General features: G+C 42.4%; 1 protein-coding gene across 1 annotated transcript in view; it reads left to right on the top strand.

Annotated features, from left to right (window-relative positions):
- Positions 1-14,813: 14,813 nt before the first annotated feature.
- The window catches only part of PDXDC1 (pyridoxal dependent decarboxylase domain containing 1), a 50,459-nt gene continuing 43,892 nt past the window's right edge, over positions 14,814-21,380 (top strand). The window contains 1 exon segment of the mRNA XM_030301663.1: positions 14,814-14,916. Within this exon segment, the coding sequence (XP_030157523.1) occupies positions 14,896-14,916 (21 nt within the window). The 5' untranslated portion in view covers positions 14,814-14,895.

The following is a 21,380-nucleotide window of genomic DNA, read 5'->3' as shown; positions in this document are numbered from 1 at the left end:
GGGAGTAAGAGGCACCACCCACTGCTCGATCCCTATCTGAATGTGCACCAGGAGGTAAAGAACAGGCACTCCAGATGGAAAAGGTCAGAAGGAAGGTTAGAAGGAGGAAGATAGATAGAAGCCCGCTTCCCGCCAGAGTCTCCGTTTCTCCTGTTAACAGAAATGATATTAAGCAATCCTGTCAAGAAATCATAGCATTTCAGCTCCGATGTGGAATAACCATGTCTAAAAATTCTGTCTCACGGCACCTACGTGTCTTAGTCGGTTGAGCATCTGACTTCAGCTCAGGTCATGATCTCGCAGTTCGTGAGTTCGAGCCCCACATCGGGCTGTCAGCACAGAGCCCGCTCCGAATCCTCTGTCCCCCTCTCCCTACCCCTCCCCTGCTTTTGCTCTCTCAAAAATAAGTAAATATTTTTTAAAAATTGTGTCTCCATGACCTAGGCAATTCTCATACCCTTGACATTGACACAAATTATGTGAAAGGTGCTTGGATCAATATCATGGGTTTTAGGACATTTTGATGTTGGCCAAAGGTGAAACAAAACACGGAGGCTAAAACTCTATCTGTTCTTTGCTCTTGTTTAGAAATTTGGAATACTTCCTCATCCTTCTATCCTGCCTCCAGTAGAATACTGAAACATGGCAATAGATTTCTTAACAGGGATGGTGGGCTTTATAGATCCCACCTGCAACTTGGTATTTTGAACTTTTTTTTTTTTTTATGTTTATTTTGAGAGAGAGAAAGAGAAAGCACGAACAGGGGAGGGGCAGAGAGAGAGGAAGAGAGAGGATCCCAAGCAGGCTCTGTGCTAACAGCTCGTGGGGGGGGTGGGGTGGGCGGGGGCTTGATGAGGGGCTCAGTCTCATGAACCAGGAGATCATGACCTGAGCCAAAATTAAGTGTCAGAAACTTAACCGACTGAGCCACCCAGGCAACCCACACCTTGGTATTTTAAGATGGTTCTATTTGAAAGAAATATTTGAAGTAGAGTGTTTCTCTGGCTAAGGAAGTCTGTTTTCATCAGCTTTATTTTAAGCAACTATTTCTCACAATTGGTGTGGGATAATAGAGCAATTAAATGTATTTTATTAATTTTCCATTGTTAATTTTGGGGGAAAAGAAATACTTTTGCAAGTCCTCCTAAAATACATTAAAAAGAGATGAAATTTAAAAATCTGAAACCATGGAAAACCCAACATCAGAGGGAGCTTTAAAGATAGCACATATTCAACATGCAAATGAATTAAGCATTTCCACATAAAAGGTGAATTAATTATGGAGACATTTCTTTTCCAATTATGCTTTTTTTGAACTCTGAAACTCCAAGTACTGTAGGAAATGTATGACTCTACTAATATGTGGAAGAAATAACTAATTAGTAGAATACGGATCTAGGGATGGGTTTAGTACTCTATTCGTCTGATCCAATCAGAGAGAGAAATCACGTTGTAATAAGAAAAGGGAACGTATAATACAGTTGATTCTTACTCTTCAACGTAGATATATTGCATAAAGTTGCTATGCACCTTAAATTAGCAAATGTTGAACCATTACTTTTCCAGGATTAGGTTCCCTTGAGCCTCTGGTCACAGCATTTTCATCAACTGATGAATCCATAAACTCGTTTTGTGTTTCTGTTGAAGGGCACCCTATTTAATATGTACTGTTGATTCATTAGCGTTGATCTCAGCCAACAACATTATATAACTCGTGTCTGAACAAAGCTTATCTATAGGCATTTTCTGTTGAAGGCTCACGACAGCCTTCTTGCGCTCAGGAATGCTAACCACTGCTTTAAGCGCTACGTTTAAGGGCCATTTTAAATAGCGAATTCACTCAGAGCACAAAAACTGAAGAAAACCTGGCACTAAATAGATTGAGAAAGGGACACTTGTTTACAGTCTGAGAGCTGCGATATGAAGACAGAGCGTCACCTGGTTCAACGGCAGCTGGGAACACACAAGCTGGTTGACTCAAATGTGTTGCTGCTCTGTGTGTGCACATGACACTTCAAATGACAGCAAAAGCATCAGGAGTGTAGATGTGGGGGTTCCAAACAAACTTTAGCAGAGCAGTTGAGTTTGCAAATATGGAACCCACCAATAATGAGGATTGACTCCATACAGAATTGCTGATGGGGAATTGGAATAATGAGGGGTTGGAAAACAAGAGACTCTGAAGAGTATACAAAGGGACAGCTGCTGTCCCTCCTCCTGGGACTGAGATGAAACACCCAAGGAAGAACTCTCCTCACTCCCAGGGCTGAGATCCTGATCTTGTTGGGAGGACACAGCCGCGGCTTACTGAAAGGCAAAGTCAGTGGCTAGAAAGGCCTGCTAGCTGCTGGCATTTGCTGGAAATCTGCCCTCTAGGGTAAGCTGTTATGGGGCAGTGTCTCATTAGAGGTCCTCTGTTACAAAACCACTAGAGACAGGGTGCCAACAGGGGATACCATGATTTATAATAAGAGATATATATTTGATCTTCATTCTGTTTCTGGCTGAGAGCTCCTAAAACCCTTGGAATTTCCTGAGCAATCAGAGAGCATTTTTTGTTATAGAATTTGATTTTTTTTTTTACTCAGCTCCTGAAATAGCTCCAGAGCCTTAAAGCTGAAAGGAGTGTCTTAGTATTCGTCCCAAGCCCCTTTCAACCACACCCGAGTTCGCGTTTGTGTGAATGAAGTGACTCTTGAAAGCCTTTAAGGAGGCGTGGCGGGAGGGGCGGGGACAATTTCCAGCAGAACCAATCAGGTGATTAGAGGGTGGGATGTTTCAGCTCCACCCCCAGCCCCCTACCTCCAGGGAAGGGACAGGGGGTGGAGCCTGAGTTCAATCACCAGTGACCAGTGATACAATGAATCATGCCTGTGTAATGAGGCCTCCATTAAAAAAAAAAAAAAAAAAAAAAAATGAGTTCAGAGAGCTTCTGGGGTGGTGAATACGTGGAGATTTGTAGAGAGTGGGGCCCTCAGATGTGGGTTCCACATCCTTTCCCCCTACCTCGCCCTATGCTTCTCTTCCATTTTGCCTTATATCCTTTTTTTTTTTTAGACTTTATTTGATTATTTTGAGAAAGAGAGAGAGAGTACAAGCAGGGGAGGGGCAGAAAGAGAGGGAGAGAGAGACAATCCCACCATTCTCTCTCTCTGCCTCTCCCCTCCACCTTCTGTTTCAAAATAAATAAATAAACTTAAAAAAAAAAAGTAAAGCTTATATTACACATGCCATTTCTTACTTTCCTTTTTGAATTAACAGCATATCATCATCCCTCGTCAATAGGTAGGTTTCCACATCACTATTTTTAAAGGTGTGTATTAACCAATTTTACTATAATTTAGTCAATTTCATATATTGTTGAATATATAGGTTGTTTTAACATTTTTACCATTATGTACAATGTTGCTGTTGACATTCTCACAGTTAAGTCTTTAACTTCATTATCTTACATGTCTGGTAGTAGAATTTGGGGGAGAAGAGATACGTATATTCTAAGTTTTTTGTTGTTACTGAATGCCAAATTACATTCAGTTCAGTATAACTGAAACTTATAGAAGATTTAATAATAGTTTGAAATTCTATCAGTAATGCAAAAGAGTGTTTTCTTCTACTTTAACAGTAGATATTATTAAAAAAAAAAAACCACGTTGATTTGATAAACAAGAATGGTATCTCCTTTGATTTTTACACGTTTGGTCACTAACAATGTGTGTGTGTGTGTGTGTGTGTGTGTGTTTATTGATCATTTGCACATCTTTTCCTTTTTAAATATTGTATGTTAATGTTCTTGTTCGTTATTCTTTCGAGCACAAAGTTTTAGAGAAGGCTGAATTATTTCATAAAATATAAATAAATCTGAAACGAATGAAAAGTAGAATTTACCTTTTTATACTATTTTATCTTTTTGCAATGTCACCTAAAATAATCACTATCATCTAAAATTTTACTTTAGGGAAAGAAGACTCTGAAACATAAGTAAAAATTAGCTTAAAATGCAAGATAAAGGGGGCGCCTGGGTGACTCAGTTGGTTGAGCATCTGACTTCGGCTCAGGTCATGATCTCATGGTCCGTGAGTTCGAGCCCCGCGTTGGGCTCTGTGCTGACAGCTCAGAGCCTGGAGCCTGCTTCGATTCTGTGTCTCCCTCTCTCTGCCCCTTCCCCAGCTCTCTCTCTCTCTCTCTCTCTCTCTCTCTCTCTCTCTCTCTCTCAAAAGTAAATAAACATTAAAAAAATTGTTTTTAATGCGAGTAACAAAATTCTTTTTCATATGGCTGCCTCAATCTTAACATACCTGCTTCAGATTTTCCAAGACTTCATGCCCAACCCTGATTCCATGATATTTGGCTGATGATAGGTCTGTGAATCGCCAGAACTGCTCCAACAGCAAAGAAAGGTCCTTTGAGTAATAGCAAAATCAATGGGGATGTCTTCCTCAAGGTTTTGAAAATCAATGATAAATTGTCCATGGTAGTGGTTGGTCTTGCTTAATTTTCTTCTGTTTCCAGCTGATTATCAGTGAACAAATATTTTCAATGTTTTGGAACAGAGATTTCAAATTTACAGCCTGAGGGATGGATTCATTCATAATTTACTCTCTATTCGCTTATCCTGCTCTATTTTCCTGTTGGTACTCACAACTAGTTAATATTATATAGCTATTTGTTATCTCTCCGTTCCAATGGAATGTAAGATCCACAAATGCAGAAACTCTTAATAATTGTATCCCTGATTCCTAGCATATAGTGGACTCTCAGAAAGTATTTGTTGGATGCATGCATTCAGTAATCATTCACTGAACCCTCACTGCATCCCAGACACTGGGCTATCAAGACTTGGGATGTAGGGGCGCCTGGGTGGCGCAGTCGGTTGAGCGTCCGACTTCAGCCAGGTCACGATCTTGCGGTCCGTGAGTTCGAGCCCCGCGTCGGGCTCTGGGCTGATGGCTCAGAGCCTGGAGCCTGTTTCCGATTCTGTGTCTCCCTCTCTCTCTGCCCCTCGCCTGGTTCATGCTCTGTCTCTCTCTGTCCCAAAAACAAATAAACGTTGAAAAAAAAAATTAAAAAAAAAAAAAGACTTGGGATGTAAAATTGCTTGCTCGGCTCGCAGAGTGTCTTTAACGTGTGATACTCATTTTTTTTTTAATGTTTATTTTTGAGAGAAACAAAGACAGAGCACAAGCAGGGGAGGGGCAGAGAGAGAAGGAGATCCAGAATCTGAAGCAGGCTCCAGGCTCTGAGCTGTCAGCACAGAGCCTGACACGGGGCTCTGAGGTCATGACCTAAGCCAAAATCGGACGCTTCACTGACTGAGCCACCCAGACGCCCCAACATGTGATACTCATTAAAACCAGATTGAAAACAATGGGAATGTTTGGAAATAAAATCTGCATGTTGTGCCAGTGTGTAAATTCATTATCCATCCATCCATTCATTTCACAACCGTTTTCAGAGTCTACCTGCTTGTTACTGGGGACAAAATGATATCAAAGACAGACTCTGTCTCTGTGGAAATGGCGTTTCTAGTCTATCCAGAGAGACAGACATTAAATAATAATTACAGCCATTCCAAGTGCAGGAGAGAAGTGCAGGTGCACTTATGATGTTTCCCTGAGAAAATGATACTTAAACTTCTACCAAAGAGGTTAGAAGTTTAACAGGGGGAAGGAAGGCAAGAACAGTGCAGTTAAAGAAAACCACCTCTCAGGAAGGAGTCTGCTGTATTATAAGAACAAGGAAGAAATGACAGCTCAGACCCAAGGAGGTAGAAGGGGGCCACACCGTTGTGTGGACCACGTGAAGGATGCCTGCTTGGCTCCTTGGATAAGCCAAGGCTTCCAAGCAGAGGATCGGACTTCTCTGTTTAACAGACTACGTAGGTATGGCAGGGTCCCTGTGTGGAGCTGGAAGTGAGGACAGCTTCGAGAGATACTGAGGAGGTTTACATGGAACACTGACGACACTGATTGGAAGGGCCTGGGGAAGGAGAAGTGTGTGAGACACATACCAGGGTTCCTGGCTTGAACCACAGGGTGGGTGATGGTACCTTTACTGGGATGAGGAATGTCAAGGAGACCCTCGTTTTGGAGGATGAGTTCAATGCCCATCTATGAATGTACATGACTGGAACACAAGTTTCAGAAGCACGGTTACCCTTTACTGCGTGTGATGCAATCTGATATCTTTTTTTTTTTTAATTTTTTTTTTCAACATTTATTTATTTTTGGGACAGAGAGAGACAGAGCATGAATGGGGGAGGGGCAGAGAGAGAGGGAGACACAGAATCGGAAACAGGCTCCAGGCTCCAAGCCATCAGCCCAGAGCCCGACGCGGGGCTCGAACTCACGGACCGCAAGATCGTGACCTGGCTGAAGTCGGACGCTTAACTGACTGCGCCACCCAGGCGCCCCTGATATCTTTTAAATCAACATGATGGAAGGGGATTTTACATATAGTAAAGTATATCCATATTACATGTTTAGTTTAATGAGTTGTGATAAATGTACATACCTCTGCATACCACTGCGATTCAAATTAAAATTTCTATCACCTCCAAAAGCTCCCCATCACCCATGTGCGGTTAATTGCCCTTCATCCCTGGCCACAGGTTTTTGGATGAGTCTGCACTGTCCAGAATTTCACATAACTGGAATTACACAGTATACACATTCATTTATATGTGACTTCTTTCACTCAGCATAATGTTTCTGAGATTCATCTACGACAGCAGTCCACACTATGGCCTATTTTTAAAAATTTTTTTAAATATTTATTTCTTTATTTATTTTGAGAGAGAGCATTCATGAGAGTGGGAAAGGAGCAGAGAGAGAGGGAGGGAGAGAAAATCCCAAGCAGGAATCCATGCTGTCAGCAAAGAACCCGGCACGGGTCTCAAACTCATGAACCATGACCTGAGCCGAAATCAAGAGTTGGATGTTCAACCCACTGAGCCACCCAGGCGCCCCCACTACCTACTTATAGAAAGGTCCAAGAGCTACGAATGGCTTTCTATTTTCAAATGGTTGTGAAAACACTGGAAAAGAACATTTTATGATGTGGAAATTGTATTAAATTCAAAGTTCAGTGTCCATGAATAAAGTTTTATTGGAACATAGCATTGGCTCATTTGTTTACATATTGACAATGACTCATGCTATACAGAATTAAGTAGTTGTGACACAGATTGAATGGCCCCCAAAACCTAAAATATTTACCACTTGGGCCTTTATAGAAAATGCTGACTTTTATGGTGTTCCACATGTAAGTCGTTTGTTCTTTTTCATGCCTGTGTAGTATAAATAGGCAACAAATATTTTTCTTTTTGCCTGATGATGGACATTTGGATTGTTTCTTAGTTACCTTTATTCCATATAATGTGCTCTGGTGCTTTCTTTTTCTTTTCTTTATTTCTCTCTCTCTCTCTCTCGCTCTCTCTTTTAGTGCAAAAAAAGGTGATTTTATTAAAGCACAAAGACAGCAGCAGAAAGAGCTGCTCTGATCTTTTCTATCCAGTTCAGGTTTTCAAAATTGCTAGCCACCACCCCGTAGGCTGATTTCACAACTCATCAGTGGTTTTGACCGTCAGTTTAACAACCACACTGGTATAGATGGTAAAGAAAAAAATGGAGGATACAAGGTGCAAGAAAAGAGCATTAGGGCTGAGTGCTGAGGAAATCCAGCAATTATACATAGGATAGAGGAAGAAGGATGAAGAAGAGACAGTCAGACAGAGAACACAGCCAAGAGAGTTTGATCTCGGGAAGCAAGGGAAGTGTCGATTTCAAAAAAGAAGTGATTATCTGGATCTAATGCAGCTGAGACATCATGTAAGCTGGATGGGGATGATTTTAGTGAGATTTGTTTGGGTGGAATGAAGGCACTGAAACCACATTGAGATGAGTCGGTGGAACGTGCGTGATGAAAATTGAGACCATAAGTGTAACTGGAGGGAGCTATGGATGGGCTCCACTGAGGAGTCTTTGTCTGCCTGGTTTTGGTGTGCCTTTTTTTTTTTTTTTAATGTGAAAACCACAAGAGTGTTTGAAGAACACTAAAAAGCAAGTATAACCTGAATTTTACAGATGAGTAAACTAAAACAGCGCCAAGTCAAGCAACTGGCCCAAGTAGCTTTTCAGTTTGAAGAGCTCAGATTTACTTGGGTCTACAATCTGAGCTCTGACAGTGTGCTATTCTAAAAACCAAGAAAAAGCTAGCCCATGGGTAATCCAACAGTTGTACCTGTGATTTACAAGTCTGCAGTTGAAGGAATACTTTTAAAGTCTTTGGTAGGCGTTGGGCATCTTTTCATGTGCCTGTTGGCCATCTGGATGTCTTCTTTAGAGAAGTGTCTATTCATGTTTCCTGCCCATTTCTTCACTGGGTTATTTGTTTTTCGGGTGTGGAGTTTGGTGAGCTCTGTATAGATTTTGGATACTAGCCCTTTGTCCGATATGTCAGTTGCAAATATCTTTTCCCATTCCGTTGGCTACCTTTTAGTTTTGTTGATTATTTCCTTTGCTGTGCAGAAGCTTTTTATCTTCATGAGGTCCCAATAGTTCATTTTTGCTTTTAATTCCCTTGCCCTTGGGGATGTGTCAAGTAAGAAATTGCTGCGGCTGAGGTCAGAGAGGTTTTTTCCTGCTTTCTCCTCTAGGGTTTTGACAGTTTCCTATCTCACATTCAGGTCCTTTATCCATTTTGAGTTTGTTTTTGTGAATGGTGTAAGAATGTGGTCTAGTTTCACCCTTCTGCATGTTGCTGTCCAGTTCTCCAAGCACCATTTGTTAAAGAGACTGTCTTTTTTCCATTGCATATTCTTTCCTGCTTTGTCAAAGATTAGTTGGCCATACTTTTGTGGATCAAAACCACACTCAGAGATCACCTCACGCTGGTCAGAGTGCCTAAAATGAACAAATCAGGAGACTATAGATGCTGGAGAGGATGTGGAGAAACAGGAACCCTCTTGCACCGTTGGTGGGAATGCAAACTGGTGCAGCTGCTCTGGAAAACAGTGTGGAGGTTCCTCAAAAAATTAAAAATAGACCTACCCTATGACCCAGCAATAGCACTGCTAGGAATTTACCCAAGGGATACAGGAGTGCTGATGCATGGGGCACTTGTACCCCAATGTTTATAGCAGCACTCTCAACAATAGCCAAATTATGGAAAGAGCCTAAATGTCCATCCACTGACAAATGGATAAATAAATTGTGGTTTATATATACAATGGAATACTACGTGGCAATGAGAAAGAATGAAATATGGCCTTTTGTAGCAACGTGGATGGAACTGGAGAGTGTGATGCTAAGTGAACTAAGTCATACAGAGAAAGACAGATACCATATGTTTTCACTCTTATGTGGATCCTGAGAAACTTAACAGAAGTCTATGGGGGAGGGGGGAAAAAAAGGTTAGAGTGGGAGAGAGCCAAAGCATAAGAGACTCTTAAAAACTAAGGACAAACTGAGGGTTGAAGGGGGTTGGGAGGGAGGGGTGGGTGGGTGATGGGTATTGAGGAGGGCACCTTTTGGGATGAGCACTGGGTGTTGTATGGAAACCAATTTGACAATAAATTTCATATTAAAAAAATAAAGTCTTTGGCAGGCTTCTTGGGAGGAAAACGTGATTATTCACGATCTGAGATTTGTGAACAGCAAGAAATCCGTCTACTTTTAAATCAGGTGGGGCTCTGGTCCATACAACATGTTTATGGAGGAAAATCACTAGCCTACAAAATATCAACATTAGGATCTTCTAAAAATAAATAGAAAACCCACATTGATGGACATTCTATAAAGTATCTGTCCTGTACTCATATCTGTTGTGAGACACACAAATAGTCCTTCTGTTGGAAGAACTATTCAAGAGCACACTATTCTAGACTTTCTATCAAGACTTATCTGGGAAAAAGTGTCAAAATATGAATAGAGTCTATTGATTAGAAAGTAATATCATCAAGTTATTTAGAGACGAAAGGACATCATCTGCAAGAAATTGCAAAATGATTCAGGGGCAAACTATGTGTGTTCATATTTATTTATTCACTTAGAGAGAACAATATAGCAAATGCAGTGAAATGTTAACATACAGGGAATCGGGAAAAGTTTGAGAGAATTCTTTTTCCTTTTCTTGCAACTTTCCTACAAGTCTGAAATTATGTCAAAACAAAAAGAAAACCGAGAGGGTGGTAAGAAATCGTATCTTGGCAAACTTCCTTGGATATAAAAATATATGTGGCATAGGAAAATTCACAGCTTTTCTCATTTAGGTCAGAATTAATGTAAAGTCAAGAATGTTAGTGTCTGCTAACAACACAAAAAAAGAAAACCAGGTACCATGTGCCTTTTGACGAAGAGAACAACAATCATCTCTGAATAAGTCCCCAGAACTTCAGACCTAAACCTGATTAAGCCTAGATCCAACCGCCAATTTGCAGGAAATATAGAAAACAGAGGCAAATTCAGACTAAGGAAAATTCTACAACAGTAACATGATGTCTTCAACAGATCAATTGTAAAGGAAAAAAAGATATAGGAATACCTATAGATTAAAAGAGAATACGTGTGTGTGTGTGTGTGTGTGTGGAGAGAGAGAGAGAGAGAGAGAGAGAGACTGTATATTAAGAGACTATATATATATTAATGTTTATTTATTTTTGAGAGGGTGAGGGGCAGAGAGAGGGAGACAGAGGATCCAAGGAGAGCTCTGTGCTGGACACGGGGCTCGAACTCACGAACCAGGAGATCGTGACCTGAGCCGAGGTCAGATGCTTAACCAACTGAGCCACCCAGGAGCCCCTAGATATATTTTTATAGTGTTTATGGATGCATGTTTGGGTGATAAAACTGCAAAGGAATGATTAGGACATGATTACTGTAAAGATCAGAAAGTGGTTATTTTTTCTTGGGGTGAGGGAGCTGGGATTGTTTGGGGCAGGGCTTATGGGATGTCTGAGAAGGTTCCTCTCATGGAGGGGATGGTGATGATAGGGTGTTAGTTGGGGACAATTCATTTCTTTTAAGCTGTTTCCTATATTTTCACAACAAAATTTGTCTTTGCTGCTTTTGTTTCATTTTGTTTTGAGCTGCGTTGGTGAACTTAGTGAAACTAATGAAACAAGGTAGGTTACAAATCATCTCAGTGTTGCCACCTTAAGTCTCCTTGAGGAACCGCAGACTTCTCTCCGAAATTGCCGGGTGAGATTTAAAAAATGATTGAAATCAATTTTTTTTTCCAGGTAATTGACTTAACTTCAGTTCATGAGAGAAATGCACACAAATGGCAAATATCCAGAGAGTGTAGAAGAATAGAAAATGGGATATGGCCAATTTCTTTTCCCTCGTCTGTAACCCCCCTGCTCCCATTCTGTAGAAGCTTTTACCTTCTACTTTGTAAAAAATATCGTTGTGTCTGTTCCTTAATTTAGAAAGAACCTATTGTTTCCTTACTCTAAAAAAATGATAAATTTATTGCCATTTGCACCAGCTCTCCTATCCTCTCCACTTCCTGATTTTTGTTACTTAATTTTATTTCTTCTAGAAATAAAAGCGAACACCCTTTATGCCTTAAAATATTACACTTAAAACTTTGAATCTTGACTTTGCCATTTCAGAGAGTCTTTACTTAGTGTGAAATGAAGTTGAGGACATTGGTGATTCCACTTACATTCCTACTCACCTTGCCTCTTCCCTCCCACTTTTTGGTAATTTACTAATTTTCCATCACCCTGGTGAATGATAAATACATCTTCCATATATATCACTTGGTTGATTCAAAAAGTTAAAGGTTACTTTACATTGTCACCATGGAAATGGCATCCCTCAAAAGAGTTCCTTTTTTAGCTTGTGGCGTTTCAGATTGATAATTCTGCCATTTTCATTTCATTTCCTGAAATTCAGGGTCGGCTTGTGAAAAGTTGTTAAACAACATGCTAAATGTGAAATGTCAATCCTCACTCTAAACTTTCCCTGTTCAGAGCATCAAATGAAGAATTCATTGGGTTTTATAGCGGCTTTCTGATTTTGGTAGTCCATTGAAGAAGGGAGTTTGAAAGTTGTTGTATACTGATAACGATTGTCTGCCCATGTCCTGCCTGAAATAGCATGATTGTTTATGAAGGGTATCTTTAATAAAGCTGGATACAGTTTGGCTTGGGAAAAAAAAAAAGCTAAAGGTTAAAAGCAACATTTACAATACGTTTATGTAAATATCAATCGGGACACAACAAAAATCATGTGAATAGACTCAAAGGGGAAAAATAACCACAAACTTCTTTTATTTGATTTGCTTTTTGCCTATTTCAAGAAAAGGTCTGTATTGGCACATATAAGCCAAATGTTCTCACAATGAGTGGTTTCATGTTTTGTTTTCCTACAATATTTTTCTCATATGTCTGTACTAGCTCATAGAATGCTACATTTATATAGCTGTCCATCCACAAGTGAAATGGTTTTAACTTATTTTGCTGTGTGTGTGTGTGTGACAGACAAGTATAAAATGAAAGCTATGGACATTTTCCCCAAATGTACTCATAATACAAAATTTTGGATATAGTTTCGGGAGTTTTACGGGCCTCCCCCTGGGTCACAAAGTAAAAACCTCTGTTCTAAACAGTGTATCCTTAAAGGCAGGGATCTGGTCTTATTTTTGTATTTCTAGCATCTGACTGTCCAAGATGGCAGCCAATACATATATTTGGGTAAATATTAAATGAACCAATTATTCCCAGTTTTTCATGGGGGGAATAATTTTCATGCTTTAAGTTTACTCTTTTTTTTTTTTCCAACGTTTATTTATTTTTGGGACAGAGAGAGACAGAGCATGAACGGGGGAGGGGCAGAGAGAGAGGGAGACACAGAATCAGAAACAGGCTCCAGGCTCTGAACCATCAGCCTAGAGCCTGACGCGGGGCTCGAACTCACGGACCGCGAGATCATGACCTGGCTGAAGTCAGACGCTTAACCAACTGCGCCACCCAGGCGCCCCTTAAGTTTACTTTTAAAGTAGAAGAGGTTAGGGGCACCTGGCTGGCTCAGTTGGTAGGGCATGTGCCTCTTGATCTCGGGGTCGTAAGTTCCAGCCCCACATTGGGTTTGGAAATTACTTGAAAATAAAATCTTAAAAATAAATAAAATAGAAGAGGTTAATTTCATCTGTCTAGTTTTTGTTTGGTAGAATTTACTTTGTGATATAATCCAAAGATACTTGGAGGTGGTTTTAAAAAGTAAGATTTTGCGGGGAGCCTGGCTGGCTCAGTTAGTGGAGCGTGTGACTCTTGATCTAGGCGTCCTGAGATCGAGTCACACTTTGGTATAGAGATTACTTACAAATAAAATATCTTTCAAAAAATATGAATATTTAATGATATCCTTGCTGATATGTTCAGGGGTGAAATATATCGATGTCTGCAATTTTGAAATGTATCAAAACAGAAGACATATTGGTGAACAGACAGATGCTTATGTAATAGAGCAAATATAGGGAATTGTTCATTGTGAAATCTAGAAAGTGGGCATGTGGGTGTTCATTTCACTTTCAACTTTTTCTAAATGTTTGAAATTTTTCACAAGTCGGAAAAAGTGATTTGCTTAAGCAGAGGTACATTCAATGTTAGATCTTGTAAGGCATAAATAGACATAAGCCTTTCTTCTGTTTGTAGAACTCTGGGGAATCTGAATAGTTCCCGGGGTACACTCTGAACTGGCACGCAAAGGTTCTTTTGGTAGAAAACAATTTTATTAACATACCTGGGCAATTTACCAAATACAAGTTAGCGCAAAACATGTAATTACTGCGCTGAAAATGTGACCCAGTCATTTACGCAGATTTCAGAAGAGATGCGCACAAAAGAGATAAAAGGAATGGTTTTGTGGTTGCAACGTCATTTTGGTCTCTGCTGAAGTGTTTTCTGACTGCAAACGTGGTACACTAGTCTCTTTCAGTATTCCTCAGTAGAAGAATATAATAAGCAAATGTATGCCCTCTCCCATTCCTTAGAAACACATGATTCTACAGCAGGGGTGGAAGCGGTTACGGAGGCAGTGTGTGTGGTGGACAGGCGCTGCGGTCACGGTGCTTGGGTCTGGCTGGATCCTACCTAGACTGGCACCGGGATATGGATAACTATCTCTCCATCATAGAGCTGTTGTGCCATAAAGTGGAACAGCAGCCGCTGACCTATTATTATCACCTGACATATCATAATTATGGCTTGACATAACGAAAGAAGCCGGACCGGTTGTTTCAAAGTCTTTTCCATCTGGAATTCCGCGGTGAAACAAATACCCCAGCTCGCATCAGCACCGCTTTTAAACACCCGCGATCACTTGGGAACCTCATACCTGAACCCCCGCAAACCCCTCGGCACCTAGCAAACTGGCCATCCTGCGCATGTGCGGGGGTGCTCGCTAGCCCCGCCCCTCTGTGGTGCATGGCCTGTTCCATTCCTGAGGGATGTTGACGGTGCGGAAAACTTGGAAGCCTAGGACACGGAAGTACAGGTGCGTGAGTAGTATTTCCAGCCTCTCAGTGCAAGAGTGTCACTTGTGGTTATTATATGTTTACCCCGACGCCTGCGACGGGCTTGTGAAAGTTTGCAGCGGCTGCGCCGTGCCTCCCCCCCCCTCACCTGGGCACGTTAGGGCAGGCCGGCGGGACGGCCAGGTACGGAAGCCTAGAGGGCCCCGCCCACCCCGAGGGGCCCCGCCCCGCCTCCCTGAGACCCGCAGATTTCCCACCCCGCGGCGACGCCTGGCTGCTCCTCCCCGTCCCCGCCCCGCCGGCCGCGGCCGCGGGGGACGTCAGCGCTGCCAGCGTGGAAACCGCGGCGCGGCGCGGGAGGCGGAAGTAGCTCCCGGACCGCGGGGCCTTTATCGGGCTCCGCCGGCCGCCTCAGCCATGGACGCGTCCCTGGAGAAGGTCTGTACTGGGGCTGGGGGCCGGCCCTGCTGCCCGAGGCCTCCGCCTCCGAGGCGACTGTTTTCCGGTCGCGAGCTGCCATTGTGACCGGGGAGGGGCCTGGGGGCTAACTGGCCCTGACCGAGGGGGCCTGGCCGCGAGGGCGTCCGGCCGGGCGCTCGCCGCTGAGGCCTGGTCACGTCACGGGGCCGGGAATCCTTCGGGTGCCCGTGGGCCGAGAGGGACTGGGCCGGTTCTGCCGGGAGCCCATTGCGGGGGCCGCGGGGCCGACCTTGGGGCCTGCCCGAGCTCGGCTCACCCTTTCGGCTGACGGAGCTAACGACTTGCGGCCCCAGAAGAGCCTGGACAGCAGCCCCGGTTGTTTCAGAGCCGACTGCAAGCCTGTGGGTTTCCTGTGGTCTCCAAGTTAGGGTGGGGGGGGATTGTTGAAGCAGTGGGTTTTCCAACTTCAGCGTGACTAGGAATCACCTGGGGCCCTTGGTAAACACCCACATTTTCGGCCCTCGGGTGGGGAACCTCGTGGGGGCGGGACGGGGATCTGCTTGTTTAACAAGTTCCCCCACGTGATTCTGGTGCTGTAGTTTGTGAAGACCCCTGAGGTCAGGAAGGGGTGGGCCTTCTGCGGATCGTGAATTGCTTTGGGGGATTGCTGCTCTTCCGCAACTTGTGACTCCCCCCTTTTCGTGCCCGGGGGAGACGCTCGCGTCGATCTGAAATCCACTGGTAGCTGCCCTTTCCTCTAGTTTGTCTTGGGGAAGCAGCAGCGTGATGATGCACCTGGCCGATTGCTCTGGCAAGGGAAATGGATTCTAATTGTCCCGGATTTAGGGCTTGTAAATGAGAACCAGTGCTTGGATCCCTCTTTGGATACCTATCTGCAGAACCTGTCGTTTTGCCCGCCCTCAAAGTCCTTCTCCCTCTTCAAGCTTGGGAGTCTGCCTGTGCAGTCCCAATTGTTTTTTTGCACATGTAGAATTCTGGAGCAATGCTAGGGTTTTAAGACTGCTTTATTTTAATTTTGAACCGGTAGCAATAACACTTGGTCATTTTTCAGTGCGGCAGTCCCTGTAGATTTGTTCCCTTGTCACTGGAAAGTTGAAGGGATGATGGTGTCTTCATGGGCACACAGCAACGACAGCCCGGGTCATTTCTCATAAATTGGGCGGAAGGCAGTCAAGAAGAGAAAAAGATTGTATGTGTTGAGCGTTACATGTTTATTGGGGAGGAATGAAGTCTTTCGGGGCTTTTGATTAGTACAGTGTCTATCTTGTGGTACTGCGAGTTCCAGGCCAGATCAGTGATTCTCAAGCACGGTGCAGTTTTGCTCCCCAGGGGACATTTGGCAGCTTGTCTGGAGTCTTTTCTGATTGTCACAACTAGTGGGTAGGCAGGTGCGACTGGTGCCTACTGGGTAGAGGCCAGGGACACTGCTAGACATCCTGGAGTGCACAGGACAGCCTCCACGGCAGAGAATTCTCTGCTTTAAATGTTAGTAGTGGTGAGCCTGAGAATTCCTGCTCTAGATCATATGTGTGACACCCATAGCTGAATGTAAAATGATGCTAAGATTATCTCTTCAGTGTTGTTTCCTGTCCAGTTTCATAAGACAGGATGGCTCTGTGTCTTTTCAGTTAGAAACCTGGAAACTGGAGCGATCCTTCCTCCAAGAATAGTTTTTTATGGGCAAATCTGCAAAAAAGAGTGGGTCGGAATCCTGCTTGAAATACTACTTTTCTGGCATTTGATTAGTAGATTACACTGGTTTCTCCCTGTAAACATTCATGGCTGATAAAAGACCTTAACCTCTCCAAATGAAGATCAGAAAAGGTACTGCAACTCCAGAGTGCTTAAAAGGCTGGAGCATTCGCAAAAATGGCAGTGATCTTTGAGGAATTCAGAATGTGTGGGCCGGAAGTTTCTGCCTGCCTTAGGCCAGTATGGAAATTCTGAATGTAAGTGTTTCAGAACTAGGACTATGTCTTATTTTTATATTCCCTGAAGCAGTGGAGGGCCTCATACGTAATAAACAATTTCTGTTCGTGCTAAGAGAGCAGAAAAGAAAAAGAATTCCTATAGTATGAATGTTGAGGATTTTATGTTGAGAAAAACAGTTTGAATCAAAGTAGAAACATTGAATTGCATCCATTATTCCTGTTTCTTTGAGGACTAGACTATTTTGGGTGAAATTCTACGTTGCTAATATAAAAATGAGAACTCTTTGAGCAGTTCTGAATGATCCCATTTAAACCGATCCTTGCATAATTTATACTGGCTACAGAAACCACAACGTTATTTGATTCCCATTCTCTCATTTCAAATAATCGCTCTCTCTAGAATGTAGTGTGCTATCATCATTTAGGAGAATCAGACACTGCATTCCCTTTGGTCCAGGTATGATTCTGTACGCTTGCTTTTTCTTTAGATAATATGTAGATGGGAGACCTGCGACAACAGGGCTGTGTTCTTGCTTGCTTTTCTCTCTCAGTACTGTTTGTTGTCTCTGAAATTAGTGAGGTCTCAAGAAACCAGATAGGTCAGTTGAAGGGGCAAGGAGTTTAAACTGGAAGAGTAGGTAGGGGAGCCTCAGCCCCCCAAAACCGTATGTCCAGCTCATAAGGAACAAGGCCCTTTGCATAGTCGCACAGAGTTTACTTCGGTTAATAGTCAAGTTTAAAAAAAAAAAAAATGCGACAGGAAGGAATTATTCTGATGCTTTAGGTCTTATTAAGTTAACACACCTACATACATTTTTTTAGCAAAAACTTGCTACTTTTAACTTGTCCCACAGCCCGGACCTTTTTCTGTTGCTTGGAAAAGCTCATTCTTCCTGGGTATTATGTTTAGACAAAGTGTGCTGCGTTTTATTTGCGTTTACTTTAATTCCCACCTTGAGTAAACTGAAAGCAGGGTGTCTCAAACTCAGCACTACTAGCGTTCTGGGCTCATTCTCTGTTGTGAGAGGCTGTCCTGTAGAATGTTTATTTTGACAGCATCCCTGGCCTCTACCAGTAGCACGTCCCACAGTGTGGCAGCCAAAGTCTCCAGATGAAGCAGTTGTTCCCTGGGGGTTGGGGGAACTGCCTCTGGTTGAGAACCACTGACTTGGAGAGTCTGGAGCTGTATGTCCAGTACGGTAGCCACTAGTCACGTTGGCCTACTTAAACTTAAATTTAGATTAATTAAAATAAAATAAAAGCTAAAATTCACTTCCTCGGTCGGCACATTTGAAGTGCTCAGTCACAGTGTGGCTTGTGGCTGCACTACCTGACTGTCGATGTAGAACATTTCCACGCCCACAGACCGTTGTGTTGGACAGCGCTCTAGAGAGGGGCTCGTTTGCTTGTCGTAGGTCTAATGCTTGTCTCTAAAAGAGGCAACTTTGACCCTGGGTCTGATCTAAATAATTAAAAACCCAGCCCATTACTTTTTCTTGTACTCATTCTGAGCAAAAGTCGCCCCCTCCCCCTTGGACCTGATTTTGGAAAATTCTTTCATCGTACTGTTTGTAAGTTTACAAGGAGGAGTAGGAGCATGACTGGAACATTCCTGGTTATTAGTGATAAATACTACCAGAATCTCTATTCTGTTTTTTTTTTTTAAATCTCACTAAGGAATTCCTGTTAGCCACGTTTGAAATGACCATTTTCTGTGGTCTGATTTTGTAGATCTTAAATAGAAAAGGCGACAGGAGAGGAGGATAGCCTGTAATTTTAGAACTCATTTAAAGCTGATCCCTTTGTGAGGGTTTTGCATACAGGTGCATGATGGCTAAAGTGGTAACTGATTATCAAATGTTGGGTGTCAGGGAAAACATGGTACAGAGTTCCTGATCCTAAAAATTTACGGTCTCGGTGATTTTTGATTCATTCAGGATCGTGGAGGTAGTCAGTGCAGAGCTGTAGAGGGTCCCCATTCCAGTGTGGGCTCCACCATATCTAGGATGATGAGTTATAATTATAGATGGGAGTTGCTTGAGTTTAATGTCAGCTGTTTTTACTAAAGCAGTAACCTGGTTTGATTTATAATTTTTATTGAAGGCCAACTATGGTCAGAGCCCAGTGCTGAGAGAAACACAAGGTAAATAAGACACGATCCTCGCAGGAGGTTATGTTCTGGTAGGGGCATACATGTTTACACAAGTCCTTGTATAACAAGGAGGGGTTAAAAAGTATCAAGGAAAAAATGGGGAATGCATGAACTTGAGTGACCAGGAAAGATTTCTGGGGAAGAGATTCTTTAGGTAGAATATTTAGTTCAGAATCCTGGCTTTTCTAGAGTGTTTTAAAAATGTAAATAAAATGTGGATGCTTACTTTATTATATGATTGTGCCTCATATTACTCCTGGTAGAACATAAATTAAGGGAAAGGAAATCTGCTTCATATTTTGAAGTTAGACATCAAAAATATGCTTCCAGTCACTTTGAAAATGTCCACAATCTGAAATCGCTCTTTTCTAAGCAATATTCAAAATTAAAATATTATTTTTAATTTATTATTTAATTTTTGTTCTTGCAGTCGTTTTTGCTTTCTTAAATGTTAAGTATTTAGTTGCCTTAAAGTTGGATAGTCCTTGAGGTCTAGCCTGGGATCCCATCCACATTTTATTTCTGTGGAAAATGTATTCTGAGTTTCAAATGACTGAGGGAGGAGTATGCTTTTCCAACATAATCTTCTTCCTATATTCAGAAAAGCAGAAACAGCAAAATAAAGCCTTCACTTTAAAATGCAACTCCATGACACCTGAACATTTAGCTACAGTGAGCTTCTCAGGATCCTAGTGAGACCGGACATCATATTAGGTGCAGTCCTATGAAATGTAATTTTGTACATTAAAAACAGTTGAGGAGTGACTGGGTGGCTCAGTCAGGTCATGACCTCATGGTTCATGGGATCAAGCCCCAAGTTCGGCTCTGCACTGGCAGAGTTAGGATTCTTTCTCTCCCCCTCCCTACCCCTCCCCTGCTTGTGCTCTCTCTCACTCAAACTAAATAAATAAACATTAAAAAAAAAAAAAAAAAAAAGACAGGGGCACCTGGGTGGCTCATTTAGTTAAGCATCTGACTTGAGCTCAGGTCATGATCTCACAGTTGGTGAGTTTGAGTCCTGTGTCAGGTGAGCTCATGCCCTGCTTAGGGTGAGCCCCACTTTGGGTGAGCCCCCTCTTCTCTCTCTCCCCCTCTCTCCCCCGTCTCTCCCTCTCTCTTTCTCTTTTTTTCTCTCTCTCCCTCCCTCTCCCTCCCTCCCTCTCTCTCCCTGCCTCCTTCTCCCTCTTTCCCTCCCTCTTTATCTCTGCCGTCATGGGATTCTCTCTCTCTCCCCCCAATCCTTGCTCACTTGCACCCTCTCTCAAATAAATTAAATTAATTAATATATTTAAAAAACTGTTGAATGTTGGCAGTTTCACACAGTTCGACCTGGAAAGTCCAAAGACACATAGATACAAAGGCTTCAGAATTGATGGGTTCCTTAAGAAGATAAGGCCAGCAACATTAATTCTACAAACTTCCAATTCAGTGTAGGACAGAGTGACATTGATGAGGATAATGGGTACCTTTATCTTTCTGATTCCATCCCCAACAAGTCCTAGGAAAGACTCCCAGTAAGAAGCATATCTCAGTGAAAGATTTACATTTTCCAGTGACTATAGCATGATTTTTTTTAAGCAGTTTTCTTGTGTTCTAGAATAAGTGTGTGATTCCAGATAAACTAGTAAACGTTACAGAAATAGAGCTTGGCTGGTATGCGGTGTTCTTCCATCTGTGTAGTTGTTAGGAAGTATTTATTCATGATACAAAGTCTGAGTGAATTGATTCTTCAGAGTAGCGGTCTCTGGGAATACAGTTTTTGAAACTTAGACTTGGACCCCTAGCATTCCCAGCATAGATCTTCAGGCGAGTGATCTGAATGCTCTGTTTTTGTTTTTGTGTTTTAACCCTCATATTGCATACTTCTGTGACAGGTTTGATCTGAAGTTACTAAGGCTGCCTCCTCGTCTCCACCAGGTTTTTACTTCTCGGTCGTGTATTTTTGCCCCTTCCTCTTCCCATATGTTCTTTTCTGCTTCTCTTCTTGATGAATTGGTAAGATTAAGTATTAATGCCCTATGCAATATTTGCATGTCCTTCTTCAACCAGGAATATTATGCTACTTCATGAGCCAGTAATTACAGTGTATCTTCATGTTCTCCCACACACACTCAAGCAGAGAGTCCGAGATAGTTAAAAATAAGATTTTCCAGGGGTCTCCAGTTCTTAGAAGACAGACGGTAGTGCCTGGCTCTTAATGAAAACCTTTTCTTTAAAAATCAGGCACGAGCATTTACAGATGTAGAGATTGAGATTACAAAAAGGTAAGCCAGGTTTGTGGGGCACTCTATCAACTTCCCAGAAGATCCCTGTCATTTTCTCTTGACATTGACCTGAGAGGAGCAGGTGCTGCTGTGTTCTGGGTGCTTCTCAGAGAT

This window comes from Lynx canadensis, chromosome E3 (assembly GCF_007474595.2).
Source record: "Lynx canadensis isolate LIC74 chromosome E3, mLynCan4.pri.v2, whole genome shotgun sequence".
NCBI lineage: Eukaryota > Metazoa > Chordata > Mammalia > Carnivora > Felidae > Lynx > Lynx canadensis.
This window is presented reverse-complemented; position numbering and strand designations above follow the sequence as displayed.